The sequence below is a fragment of the Eucyclogobius newberryi genome, unplaced genomic scaffold (assembly GCF_026437365.1).
Source record: "Eucyclogobius newberryi isolate DKJ021-1_F unplaced genomic scaffold, fEucNew1.0.hap1 SCAF_7, whole genome shotgun sequence".
Taxonomy (NCBI): Eukaryota; Metazoa; Chordata; class Actinopteri; order Gobiiformes; family Gobiidae; genus Eucyclogobius; species Eucyclogobius newberryi.
The window spans coordinates 6265504-6279946 of NW_027316389.1; the positions used below are offsets into that span (position 1 = coordinate 6265504).

General features: G+C 47.0%; 1 protein-coding gene across 1 annotated transcript in view; it reads left to right on the top strand.

The window, feature by feature from the left end:
• The window catches only part of LOC140349310 (sodium channel protein type 4 subunit alpha B-like), a 97556-nt gene that overhangs the window by 18964 nt on the left and 64149 nt on the right, over positions 1 to 14443 (top strand). Inside the window, exons 8-11 of the mRNA XM_072435594.1 lie at positions 1045 to 1072; positions 5977 to 6188; positions 6949 to 7020; positions 8421 to 8528. Coding sequence (XP_072291695.1) covers positions 1045 to 1072; positions 5977 to 6188; positions 6949 to 7020; positions 8421 to 8528 — 420 coding nt within the window. The remainder of the gene's footprint in view (positions 1 to 1044; positions 1073 to 5976; positions 6189 to 6948; positions 7021 to 8420; positions 8529 to 14443) is intronic.

The following is a 14443-nucleotide window of genomic DNA, read 5'->3' on the forward strand; positions in this document are numbered from 1 at the left end:
ACTAAAGCGGGACTAAAGAGGGTCTAAAGAGGGACTATATCGGGTCTAAAGCTGGACTAAAGAGGGTCCAAAGCGGGACTAAAGAGGGTCTAAAGAGGGACTATATTGGGACTAAAGAGGGTCTAAAGCGGGACTAAAGAGGACTAAAGAGGGACTAAAGAGGGACTAACCGGAGACTAAAGAGAACTAAAGAGGGACTGAAGAGGGACTAACCAGGGACTAAAGAGGGACTAACCAGGGACTAAAGAGGGACTAACCAGGGACTAAAGAGGGACTAAAGAAGGACTAAAGAGAGACTAAAGAAGGACTAAAGAGGACTAAAGAGGGTCTAAAGAGGACTAAAGCGGGACTATAGAGGGACTAAAGCGGGACTAAAGAGGGTCTAGAGAGGGACTATATCGGGTCTAAAGCTGGACTAAAGAGGGACTAAAGAGGGACTATATCGGGACTAAAGAGGGACTAAGAGGGACTATATCGGGACTAAAGAGGGACTAAAGCGGGACAAAAGAGGGACTATATCGGGACTAAAGCTGGACTAGGGCGGGACTAACGAGGGACTATATCGGGACTAAATAGGGACTAAAGAGGGTCTAAAGACGGACTAAAGCGGGACTAAAGAGGGACTCAAGAGGACTAAAGCGGGTCCAAAGTGGGACTAAAGAGGGACTAAAGAGGGTCCAAAGTGGGACTAAAGAGGGTCCAAAGCCGGACTAAAGAGGGACTAAAGAGGGTCTAAAGAGGGACTATATTGGGACTATAGAGGGTCTAAAGCGGGACTAAAGAGGGTCTAAAGAGGGACTATATTGGGACTAAAGAGGGTCTAAAGCGGGACTAAAGAGGGACTAAACCAGAACTAAACAAAGTCTAATCCAGGAATTATTAAAGTACTAGGACTACCAGGACAAAACTGCGCTCTGAGTGGTAGAAAAAACACTAACTAAACTTGACCATTTTACCATTTAAACTGAACTTAATCCAGCCTAAAGTAGGACTAAAGTAGCACTAAACCAGGATGTCAGTTAACCTGTACTTTTTTTCTTGCAGGATGAGGACAAGCTTCCAGAGAAAAAGGGTGAGTGTGTTTTCCTCTGCTGGAGAGTTAGAGAAGTACATAAACATAAAGTACATACTAAATAAATAAATACTATTAAAGCAGGACCAAAGCAGGTCTAAAGGAGGACTAAAGCAGGACCAAAGCAGGACTAAAGGAGGACTAAAGCAGGACTAAAGCAGGACTAAAGGAGGACTAAAGCAGGACTAAAGCAGGACTAAAGGAGGACTAAAGCAGGACTAAAGCAGGACTAAAGCAGGACTAAAGCAGGTCTAAAGTAGGACTAAAGCAGGACTAAAGCAGGACTAAAGCAGGTCTAAAGTAGGACTAAAGCAGGACTAAAGCAGGACTAAAGCAGGATTAAAGCAGGACTAAAGCAGGACCAAAGTAGGTATAAAGCAGGACTAAAGCAGGACTAAAGCTGGGGACTAAAGCAGGACTAAAGCAGGTCTAAAGCAGGTCTAATGCAGGTCTAAAGCAGGACTAAAGCAGGTCTAAAGCAGGACTAAAGCAGGACTAAAGCAGGACTAAAGCAGGACTAAAGCTGGGGACTAAAGCAGGATTAAAGCAGGTCTAAAGGAGGTCTAAAGCAGGTCTAAAGCAGGACTAAAGCAGGTCTAAAGCAGGTCTAAAGCAGGTCTAAAGCAGGACTAACGCAGGTCTAAAGCAGGTCTAAAGCAGGTCTAAAGCAGGACTAACGCAGGTCTAAAGCAGGTCTAAAGCAGGACTAAAGCAGGTCTAAAGCAGGACTAAAGCAGGACTAAAGCAGGACTAAATCAGGTCTAAAGCAGGTCTAAAGCAGGACTAAATCAGGACTAACGCAGGTCTAAAGCAGGTCTAAAGCAGGACTAAAGCAGGTCTAAAGCAGGACTAAAGCAGGACTAAAGCAGGTCTAAAGCAGGTCTAAAGCAGGTCTAAAGCAGGTCTAAAGCAGGACTAAATCAGGACCAAAGCAGGACAAAAGGAGGACTAAAGCAGGACTAAAGCAGGACTAAAGCAGGACCAAGCAGGTCTAAAGCAGGTCTAAAGCAGGACTAAAGCAGGACTAAAGCAGGTCTAAAGCAGGACTAAAGCAGGACTAAAGCAGGACTAAAGCAGGATTAAAGCAGGACTAAAGCAGGACCAAAGTAGGTATAAAGCAGGACTAAAGCAGGACTAAAGCTGGGGACTAAAGCAGGACTAAAGCAGGTCTAAAGCAGGTCTAATGCAGGTCTAAAGCAGGACTAAAGCTGGGGACTAAAGCAGAATTAAAGCAGGTCTAAAGCAGGTCTAAAGCAGGTCTAAAGCAGGACTAAAGCAGGTCTAAAGCAGGACTAAAGCAGGACCAAAGCAGGTATAAAGCAGGACTAAAGCAGGACTAAAGCTGGGGACTAAAGCAGGATTAAAGCAGGTCTAAAGGAGGTCTAAAGCAGGTCTAAAGCAGGTCTAACGCAGGTCTAAAGCAGGACTAAAGCAGGTCTAAAGCAGGTCTAAAGCAGGTCTAAAGCAGGACTAATGCAGGTCTAAAGCAGGTCTAAAGCAGGTCTAAAGCAGGTCTAAAGCAGGACTAAAGCAGGTCTAAAGCAGGACTAAAGCAGGACTAAAGCAGGACTAAATCAGGTCTAAAGCAGGTCTAAAGCAGGACTAAATCAGGACTAACGCAGGTCTAAAGCAGGTCTAAAGCAGGACTAAAGCAGGTCTAAAGCAGGACTAAAGCAGGACTAAAGCAGGTCTAAAGCAGGTCTAAAGCAGGTCTAAAGCAGGACTAAATCAGGACCAAAGCAGGACAAAAGGAGGACTAAAGCAGGACTAAAGCAGGACTAAAGCAGGACCAAGCAGGTCTAAAGCAGGTCTAAAGCAGGACTAAAGCAGGACTAAAGCAGGTCTAAAGCAGGACTAAAGCAGGACTAAAGCAGGACTAAAGCAGGATTAAAGCAGGACTAAAGCAGGACCAAAGTAGGTATAAAGCAGGACTAAAGCAGGACTAAAGCTGGGGACTAAAGCAGGACTAAAGCAGGTCTAAAGCAGGTCTAATGCAGGTCTAAAGCAGGACTAAAGCAGGACTAAAGCAGGTCTAAAGCAGGACTAAAGCAGGACCAAAGCAGGTATAAAGCAGGACTAAAGCAGGACTAAAGCTGGGGACTAAAGCAGGATTAAAGCAGGTCTAAAGGAGGTCTAAAGCAGGTCTAAAGCAGGTCTAACGCAGGTCTAAAGCAGGTCTAAAGCAGGTCTAAAGCAGGTCTAAAGCAGGACTAATGCAGGTCTAAAGCAGGTCTAAAGCAGGACTAAAGCAGGTCTAAAGCAGGTCTAAAGCAGGTCTAAAGCAGGACTAAAGCAGGTCTAAAGCAGGACTAAAGCAGGTCTAAAGCAGGTCTAAAGCAGGACTAAAGCAGGTCTAAAGCAGGTCTAAAGCAGGTCTAAAGCAGGTCTAAAGCAGGTCTAAAGCAGGTCTAAAGCAGGACTAAAGCAGGACTAAAGCAGGTCTAAAGCAGGTCTAAAGCAGGTCTAAAGCAGGACTAAAGCAGGTCTAAAGCAGGTCTAAAGCAGGTCTAAAGCAGGTCTAAAGCAGGTCTAAAGCAGGTCTTAAGCGAGTCTAAAGCGGGACTAAAGCGGGTCTAAAGCGGGTCTAAACCGGGACTAAAGCGGGACTAAAGCGGGTCTAAAGCGAGACTAAAGCGGGTCTAAAGCGGGTCTAAACCGGGACTAAAGCGGGACTAAAGCGGGACTAAAGCAGGTCTTAAGCAGGACTAAAGCAGGACTAAAGCAGGACTAATGTCTGTTAATCCCAGTGCAGTAAAATACAATACAATAGTCAAATACTCCCAGGCAGAGGGTGTTCTAAGTAGAACCACATTTTTATGTATTGTTCTGGGTTATGTAAGTTGAAATCCTAAACTCCCAAAGCGTCTTAACAGGAGACATCTGGTCAACCCACGCTTCACCTCTGGAGACATGAATGTTTCACAATGTTCCAGGAAAACGCGTCCAAACTTTGAGCTGGGGACGTTTCATTTCCTTTGTTTGCTTAAAACCTGCAGCTGATCCCGTAGTTTAGACCTGCACAAACGTGTTCTAAACGCAGGATTCTGGTTTAGTTAAAGTAAATAAAGACTACTAATACTGCTACCTCATTTCAAACCTCAGAAGGGACAGAATTCACAGTTTATTTTATAATGATTCGCATGTATTTTCCGGACTATAAATTGCACCAGAGTATAAATTGCACCCGCTAATAAATTCATAATAGAGAAGAATAAAACATATATAAGTCGCTCCGGAGTATAAGTATATAAGTATAAATATAAGTTTAAGTCGCACTCCGGCCAAAACTATGAAAAAAGGTGCGATAGTCCGGAAATACGGTAAATGTAATCTGAGGAGCATATTATCATGGTAGTAGCAATTCTTGAGAAAGGTTTGATGGTACGTTGAAGGAGTTTTGATGAAAGTATCAATCAAGTATCAGTATCGGAACTGAAAAAGCCCTATTTAAAATAAAAATGGTGTGTTTTGACCTTTCAAACCAGCATCGAAAGCGATATTTCTACACTTTTATAGGTCATTTTACATTTGTCTGATACATAAACGTCAGATTAAATGAACATCTTCTTCTTGCGTGTTTTATGGCGATTGGTATCCATGAAGTGTTACATTACCGCCACCTGCTGTAGTTGTACGTCTTCAAAGTACGTGTTTTACGCTATACCGTTAAAAAAAAAAGGAATGAGATTTTTAAGCGTTTTTATTCATGTTTGCGTAATCCTGTATTGTTCTCCATTCAGGACGAAACGCTTACTTTTTCAACACGTTTTTTCTCCTACTGTGGATTGTGTTTCAACAGCATTGTCTGCTATTCCTACGCATTATTCATTTTGCCAATTTGATTGCAAACGTGATAAGTTTGCAGCTTTCTTTTGGGCAGAGTGAAGGGGTTTTGTCCCACTTTATGCTCACTATATGTTTTAAGTTACAGCACAGGACCACTCAAGAGCCTCTGTGCTTTTTATGTATTTATTTTTTATTATTTACCTTTATTTATTTTATGGATTTATGGTTTGTTTTTATTTAATTTTACTTATTTTATTGTTTTGGGACTTTAATCGTTTTGGGTTTGTGTCGCAGTTTGAAAACTGTTCCATTTATAAAAATGTGCTACATTTACCCCCTATCTCCGCCCACATTGTCGCAATTATATATATATATATATATATATATATATATATATATTAAAAAATATATAAAATATATAAATAAAAATAAATAAATATATATATTATATATATATTTTTTTTTTTTTTTTTTTTTTAAAGTCTGACTCATTAAAAATATTGCACCCTTTTGACAATAAATAAATGAAAATCTGCTGCTTGTTACGGCGAATGTCACTATGAAGAGGCGGGGCTCATCAATATGAAAAGGCGGGGCTTATCACTATGAAGAGGCGGGGCTTATCAATATGAAAAGGCGGGGCTTATCACTATGAAGAGGCGGGGCTTATCACTATGAAGGGGCGGGGCTTATCACTATGAAGAGGCGGGGCTTATCACTATGAAGGGACGGGGCTTATTATGAAGAGGCGGGCTTATTACAATGAAAAGGTGGGGCTTATCACTATGAAGGGGTGGGGCTTACCACTATGAAGGGGTGGGGCTTACCACTATGAAGGGGTGGGGCTTACCACTATGAAGAGGCGAGGCTTATCCCTATGAAGAGGCGGGGCTTATCACTATGAAGGGGCGGGGCTTATCACTATGAAGGGGCGGGGCTTATCACTATGAAGGCCAGGAAGTCAATGGACCTGTATATCATTGAGCCGTTTCAGGTCAATATTGCGAGTTTACGTCGACAAAATGTGAAATAACGACGCGGCTGGTTGTGTTTGACGCCGTTTAAAACCAAAGTCTGCGTCGTACGTCTTTCTTTAATATCGTCGTCTTTTCTTCCAGGTGGCGCTTGCACTTCCTGCTGGCGGCGCGCGTGCAGCTGTGACTGTTGCGGCTGTTGGGTTGGGGTGAAGAAAGCGCTGCAGGTTTTTGTCCTGGACCCGTTCTTCGACCTGGCGATCGTCCTCCTGATCGTCCTCAACGTGGGCTTCATGTCCATGGAGCATTTCCCGCTCACGCCCAACTTCGAGATGACGCTGACGCTGGCGGAGCTGGTGAGTTCGGACGAGGGGACAGTTGTTGGTCGGCGAACTGGAAAAACGACAACTTTATATCGTCGATGTAATGTTTATACGGTCAAAAAAATTATGACAGGAAGTGACATCGCACCAGGGACACGTTCCGTCCAGAGTTTACGCATAATTTACACAAAAGAATGCACTTGTCAGTGTGAAAATAACGAATAGTATCACGTATAAGTCGTTCCGGAGTATAAGTCGCACCCCGGCCTAAACTAAGAAAAAAGGTGCAACTTATAGTCCAGAAAATACGGTACAGACATGACACTTGATAATCTAATTTTGCAGATCTCCAAAAACAACGACTGCGATATCATCCATTAAAATATCCTTAAATTCGCTCTCCGACTATTGGGTCAGGGCTTCAGTTTAACGTCATCAACCGCTCCCGTCGCCGCGGTTACAGGTTGTCTTGAGCCTTCTGAACTTGTCTATGGCCGACGTCGCCTTCGGAAGGTAAAAAAAAAAAAAAAAGGTAGTTTTTGTGTAAATTATGCGTAAACTCTGGACGGAACGTGTCCCCGATGTGATGTCACTTCCTGTCATCATTTCCCACAGATTTTCCATCTTTTCCTCCGCAATTAGCCACTCGATTGGTGGAAAACTGTCATTTATATTGAAGTGAACGCTAGAAAATCTATAACGACCTGTCCAGTTACGTTTAGGCCACGCCCTCTTGTCAGGTGAACTCACTCTCCTTCTGTGTGACGTCTTAAACTCTTTGCTTTTTTTGCAGTTTTTTTCCGGCATCTTTGCCCTGGAGGTTGTTCTGAAGATTTTGGCTCTGGGCCCGTACGCCTTTTTTCAGGTCAGACTTTCTATCGACACGCCTTCGTACCATTCCATTCAATACGATCCTTTGTGGTGCTGAGTGATAACATATGTCACGATCGGCAGAACGGAGCCAATACATGCGTTCGCGGTGACGTCATACAGCCGGGACATCCCCATAGCGGCCATTTTAAAAGGGGCACGCAATATATAAAAACCAACACAACTGCATCCTTTTCTACGGCATAATGAGCTACGAATATTTTGATTCTTTACACGATAACAGCAAACTAAGATACACGACAAAGTTATCATTTCTTGGTCAGTCAACAGAGCAATGTCCTAACAGAACGCAGGTTTTTGGCATTTTGGCCTCATATTTCCTGGATTTCGTAGGTAGTAGACGTGCTGTTGTGCCCCTTTCAAAATGGCGGACTCGGTTGCCACTGCACAAGTTCCCGGATGTGCGAATGCATGTATTTACAGGGCTGGAAACTGGCAATGAATAAACAGTATTTAATGATAATGGAACAGAAAAATACAAAATCTCTTGGTTAAGAGTACGACAAACAAAAGACTCTTCCAGCGGTGGGCAGCGCCAGCAACCGCGGTGTCAGGGGCAGACGAGAGGCGTAGTCAGGTCCGTTCCAGGTTCGGTAAACAAGGCAAGACAGCGTTATCAGGGGATTGGCGAAAGGGTCATCCCAGGACGGTCAAGGGTCGACGACAGCAAACAGGAATCACGAGGAATAAGCAAAATACAGAGTCAGGGTCCAAAAACAAGAATCAAAGTCTCAAAATCTCAAACGCTCGATAAGGGATCCATAGATGGGGCCGACCAGGTAACGCAGACAATCTCGCACTGAACAGAGGAAACCAAACCCTAATATACCACACCCAGTGATTGACAAGCAGATACAGCTGTGAACCCACGCACAGGTGTGGAGAGCCTGTGATGAGCTGAGACACAAGGGGGCGGTAACCAGAGAGACAAGGGGGCGGTAACCAGAGAGTTTAGCAAAGCATCAGTTTTACCCCAAATCACTAAATCCATTGAATTCTTCTTCCTCTGTGTCACTTCTAAACAACTCCACAAACTCCAGAGGAAGAAGAAGTGCAGATTCTTCTTCTGCGTCGCTTAGAGCCTAGAGCGCCCTCTTGTGGTTGTTAGTGTGAAAACAACAAATAATATCACATAAGTCAATCTGGAGTATAAGTCGCACCCCGGCCAAAACTATGAAAAAAGGTTCAACTTATAGTCTGGAAAATACGGTACAAACATGACACTTTTTGCAAATCTCCAAAAACAACAACTGTGACATCATCCATTAAATGATCCTTAAATTCGCGCTCCGACTATTGGGTCAGACATGGTCAAAACACAGAAAGGGCTTTAGTTTAGCGTCACAAACCTCTCCTCTGTCGCCGCGGTTACAGGTCGGGTGGCACGTCTTCGACACGGTCCTGGTCGTCTTCAGCCTTCTGAACTTGTCCATGGGCGACGTCATCGCCTGGGGTTCTGGCGACGTCATCGTGTTCAGGCTGGTGAGACATTTTCGATTTGTTTTGTGCTCGAACGTAACACAGCGTCACGTACAAAGAAACTCGAGCTAACATGCTAACAGCTAACATTTTTAAAGTGAAATATGATGGATATCATGGATGAAAAAATGTATTGAAAATGAACGTCAGAAGAGAGAAACATCCAGATAATATTGTGTGTTTGGTGATAATTGGTAATGTATTTATGGAGAATTAAAAGTCAGGAAACTCCATTTGCAAACTCTTTTTAAATAAAAGTTGAATTAAGAAAACTACTGATTAATAACATTTTGACGAGTTTGCAACTAGTAAAATGATTGTAAATGACTCAAATAGTCGAGTGCTTCATTCTGCAAACCCTTCAGTTTTGACCTCTACAAACATTTTATAAAGTGTTTGTGTTTAAACCACGGCCACAATCTGCAGCTCGCAATGTCAACTTTTAGTGACGAAAGAGGTACAAATTATTCCAATTTTCAGAACAATAAAGTTAGGTTTCTGTGACATGAACACAGGAACCAGGACTAAACCAGGACTGAACCAGGTCTGAACCAGGTCTGAACGAGGTCTGAACCAGGTCTGAACCAGGTCCAAACCAGGACTAAACCAGGACTGAACCAGGACTGAACCAGGTCTGAACCAGGTCTGAACCAGGTCCAAACCAGGACTGAACCAGGTCCAAACCAGGACTAAACCAGGACTGAACCAGGACTGAACCAGGTCTGAACCAGGTCCAAACCAGGTCTGAACCAGGTCTGAACCAGGACTGAACCAGGTCTGAACCAGGTCCAAACCAGGTCTGAACCAGGTCTGAACCAGGTCTGAACCAGGACTGAACCAGGTCCAAACCAGGACTAAACCAGGTCTGAACCAGGACTGAACCAGGACTAAACCAGGACTAAACCAGGACTGAACCAGGTCTGAACCAGGTCTGAACCAGGTCCGAACCAGGACTGAACCAGGACTGAACCAGGACTGAACCAGGTCTGAACCAGGTCTGAACCAGGACTAAACCAGGACTGAACCAGGTCTGAACCAGGTCTGAACCAGGTCCGAACCAGGACTGAACCAGGTCCAAACCAGGACTAAACCAGGACTGAACCAGGTCCAAACCAGGACTGAACCAGGTCTGAACCAGGACTAAACCAGGACTGAACCAGGACTGAACCAGGTCTGAACCAGGTCTGAACCAGGTCTAAACCAGGTCTGAACCAGGACTAAACCAGGACTAAACCAGGACTGAACCAGGACTGAACCAGGTCTGAACCAGGTCCAAACCAGGACTAAACCAGGACTGAACCAGGACTGAACCAGGTCTGAACCAGGTCCAAACCAGGACTGAACCAGGTCTGAACCAGGTCCAAACCAGGACTAAACCAGGACTAAACCAGGACTGAACCAGGTCTGAACCAGGTCCGAACCAGGACTGAACCAGGTCTGAACCAGGTCTGAACCAGGTCTGAACCAGGACTGAACCAGGTCCAAACCAGGTCTGAACCAGGTCTGAACCAGGACTGAACCAGGTCTGAACCAGGTCCAAACCAGGTCTGAACCAGGTCTGAACCAGGTCTGAACCAGGACTGAACCAGGACTGAACCAGGTCCAAACCAGGACTGAACCAGGTCCAAACCAGGACTAAACCAGGACTGAACCAGGACTGAACCAGGTCTGAACCAGGTCTGAACCAGGTCTGAACCAGGTCCAAACCAGGACTAAACCAGGACTGAACCAGGACTGAACCAGGTCTGAACCAGGTCCAAACCAGGACTGAACCAGGTCTGAACCAGGTCCAAACCAGGACTAAACCAGGACTAAACCAGGACTGAACCAGGTCTGAACCAGGTCCGAACCAGGACTGAACCAGGTCTGAACCAGGTCTGAACCAGGTCTGAACCAGGACTGAACCAGGTCCAAACCAGGTCTGATCCAGGTCTGAACCAGGACTGAACCAGGTCTGAACCAGGTCCAAACCAGGTCTGAACCAGGTCTGAACCAGGACTGAACCAGGTCTGAACCAGGTCTGAACCAGGTCTGAACCAGGACTGAACCAGGTCCAAACCAGGACTGAACCAGGTCCGAACCAGGACTAAACCAGGACTGAACCAGGACTGAACCAGGTCTGAACCAGGTCTGAACCAGGTCTGAACCAGGTCCAAACCAGGACTAAACCAGGACTGAACCAGGACTGAACCAGGTCTGAACCAGGTCTGAACCAGGTCCAAACCAGGACTGAACCAGGTCCAAACCAGGACTAAACCAGGACTGAACCAGGACTGAACCAGGTCTGAACCAGGTCCAAACCAGGTCTGAACCAGGTCTGAACCAGGACTGAACCAGGTCTGAACCAGGTCTGAACCAGGTCTGAACCAGGACTGAACCAGGTCCAAACCAGGTCTGAACCAGGTCTGAACCAGGTCTGAACCAGGTCTGAACCAGGACTGAACCAGGTCCGAACCAGGACTGAACCAGGTCCAAACCAGGACTAAACCAGGACTGAACCAGGACTGAACCAGGTCTGAACCAGGTCTGAACCAGGTCCAAACCAGGACTGAACCAGGTCCAAACCAGGACTAAACCAGGACTGAACCAGGACTGAACCAGGTCCAAACCAGGACTAAACCAGGACCGAACCAGGACTGAACCAGGTCTGAACCAGGTCTGAACCAGGACTAAACCAGGACTGAACCAGGACTGAACCAGGTCTGAACCAGGTCCGAACCAGGACTGAACCAGGTCCAAACCACGACTAAACCAGGACTGAACCAGGTCCAAACCAGGACTGAACCAGGTCCGAACCAGGACTAAACCAGGACTGAACCAGGACTGAACCAGGTCTGAACCAGGTCTGAACCAGGTCTAAACCAGTCTGAACCAGGTCTAAACCAGGACTAAACCAGGTCCGAACCAGGACTGAACCAGGTCCAAACCAGGACTAAACCAGGACTGAACCAGGTCCAAACCAGGACTAAACCAGGACTGAACCAGGACTGAACCAGGTCTGAACCAGGTCCAAACCAGGACTAAACCAGGACTGAACCAGGTCCAAACCAGGACTAAACCAGGACTGAACCAGGACTGAACCAGGTCTGAACCAGGTCCAAACCAGGAGTAAACCAGGTCTTAACCAGGACTAAACCAGGACTGAACCAGGTCTGAACCAGGTCCAAACCAGGACTGAACCAGGTCCAAACCAGGACTGAACCAGGACTGAACCAGGACTGAACCAGGTCTGAACCAGGACTAAACCAGGACTGAACCAGGACTGAACCAGGTCTGAACCAGGTCTGAACCAGGTCTGAACCAGGACTAAACCAGGACTGAACCAGGACTGAACCAGGACTGAACCAGGTCCAAACCAGGTCTGAACCAGGACTAAACCAGGTCCGAACCAGGACTGAACCAGGTCCAAACCAGGACTAAACCAGGACTGAACCAGGACTGAACCAGGTCTGAACCAGGTCCAAACCAGGACTAAACCAGGTCCGAACCAGGTCTGAACCAGGTCTAAACCAGGACTGAACCAGGTCTGAACCAGGTCTGAACCAGGACTAAACCAGGTCTGAACCAGGTCCAAACAAGGACTGAACCAGGTCTGAACCAGGTCTGAACCAGGACTAAACCAGGTCTGAACCAGGTCCAAACAAGGACTGAACCAGGTCTGAACCAGGACTAAACCAGGACTGAACCAGGTCCAAACCAGGTCCGAACCAGGACTAAACCAGGTCTGAACCAGGACTAAACCAGGTCTAAACCAGGTCCAAACCAGGACTAAACCAGGACTGAACGAGGTCTAAACCAGGTCTGAACCAGGTCTGAACCAGGTCTGAACCAGGTCTGAACCAGGTCCAAACCAGGTCTGAACCAGGACTAAACCAGGACTGAACCAGGACTGAACCAGGTCCGAACCAGGACTGAACCAGGTCTGAACCAGGTCCAAACCAGGTCTGAACCAGGTCTGAACCAGGTCTGAACCAGGACTGAACCAGGTCCAAACCAGGACTGAACCAGGTCCGAACCAGGACTAAACCAGGACTGAACCAGGACTGAACCAGGTCTGAACCAGGTCTGAACCAGGTCTGAACCAGGTCCAAACCAGGACTAAACCAGGACTGAACCAGAACTGAACCAGGTCTGAACCAGGTCTGAACCAGGTCCAAACCAGGACTGAACCAGGTCCAAACCAGGACTAAACCAGGACTGAACCAGGACTGAACCAGGTCTGAACCAGGTCCAAACCAGGTCTGAACCAGGTCTGAACCAGGACTGAACCAGGTCTGAACCAGGTCCAAACCAGGTCTGAACCAGGTCTGAACCAGGACTGAACCAGGTCTGAACCAGGTCTGAACCAGGTCTGAACCAGGACTGAACCAGGTCCAAACCAGGTCTGAACCAGGTCTGAACCAGGTCTGAACCAGGTCTGAACCAGGACTGAACCAGGTCCAAACCAGGACTGAACCAGGTCCAAACCAGGACTAAACCAGGACTGAACCAGGACTGAACCAGGTCTGAACCAGGTCTGAACCAGGTCCAAACCAGGACTGAACCAGGTCCAAACCAGGACTAAACCAGGACTGAACCAGGACTGAACCAGGTCCAAACCAGGACTAAATCAGGACCGAACCAGGACTGAACCAGGTCTGAACCAGGTCTGAACCAGGACTAAACCAGGACTGAACCAGGACTGAACCAGGTCTGAACCAGGTCCGAACCAGGACTGAACCAGGTCCAAACCAGGACTAAACCAGGACTGAACCAGGTCCAAACCAGGACTGAACCAGGTCCGAACCAGGACTAAACCAGGACTGAACCAGGACTGAACCAGGTCTGAACCAGGTCTGAACCAGGTCTAAACCAGTCTGAACCAGGTCTAAACCAGGACTAAACCAGGTCCGAACCAGGACTGAACCAGGTCCAAACCAGGACTAAACCAGGACTGAACCAGGTCCAAACCAGGACTAAACCAGGACTGAACCAGGACTGAACCAGGTCTGAACCAGGTCCAAACCAGGACTAAACCAGGACTGAACCAGGTCCAAACCAGGACTAAACCAGGACTGAACCAGGACTGAACCAGGTCTGAACCAGGTCCAAACCAGGACTAAACCAGGACTGAACCAGGTCCAAACCAGGTCTTAACCAGGACTAAACCAGGACTGAACCAGGTCTGAACCAGGTCCAAACCAGGACTGAACCAGGTCCAAACCAGGACTGAACCAGGACTGAACCAGGACTGAACCAGGTCTGAACCAGGACTAAACCAGGACTGAACCAGGACTGAACCAGGTCTGAACCAGGTCTGAACCAGGTCTGAACCAGGACTAAACCAGGACTGAACCAGGACTGAACCAGGACTGAACCAGGTCCAAACCAGGTCTGAACCAGGACTAAACCAGGTCCGAACCAGGACTGAACCAGGTCCAAACCAGGACTGAACCAGGACTGAACCAGGTCTGAACCAGGTCCAAACCAGGACTAAACCAGGACTGAACCAGGTCCAAACCAGGACTAAACCAGGACTGAACCAGGACTGAACCAGGTCTGAACCAGGTCCAAACCAGGACTAAACCAGGACTGAACCAGGTCTGAACCAGGTCCGAACCAGGACTGAACCAGGTCCAAACCAGGTCTGAACCAGGTCTGAACGAGGTCTGAACCAGGTCTGAACGAGGTCTGAACCAGGTCTGAACCAGGTCTGAACCAGGTCTGAACGAGGTCTGAACCAGGTCTGAACCAGGACTGAACCAGGTCTGAACCAGGTCTGAACCAGGTCTGAACCAGGACTGAACCAGGTCTGAACCAGGTCTGAACCAGGTCTGAACCAGGTCCAAACCAGGACTAAACCAGGACTGAACCAGGACTGAACCAGGTCTGAACCAGGTCTGAACCAGGTCCAAACCAGGACTGAACCAGGTCCAAAC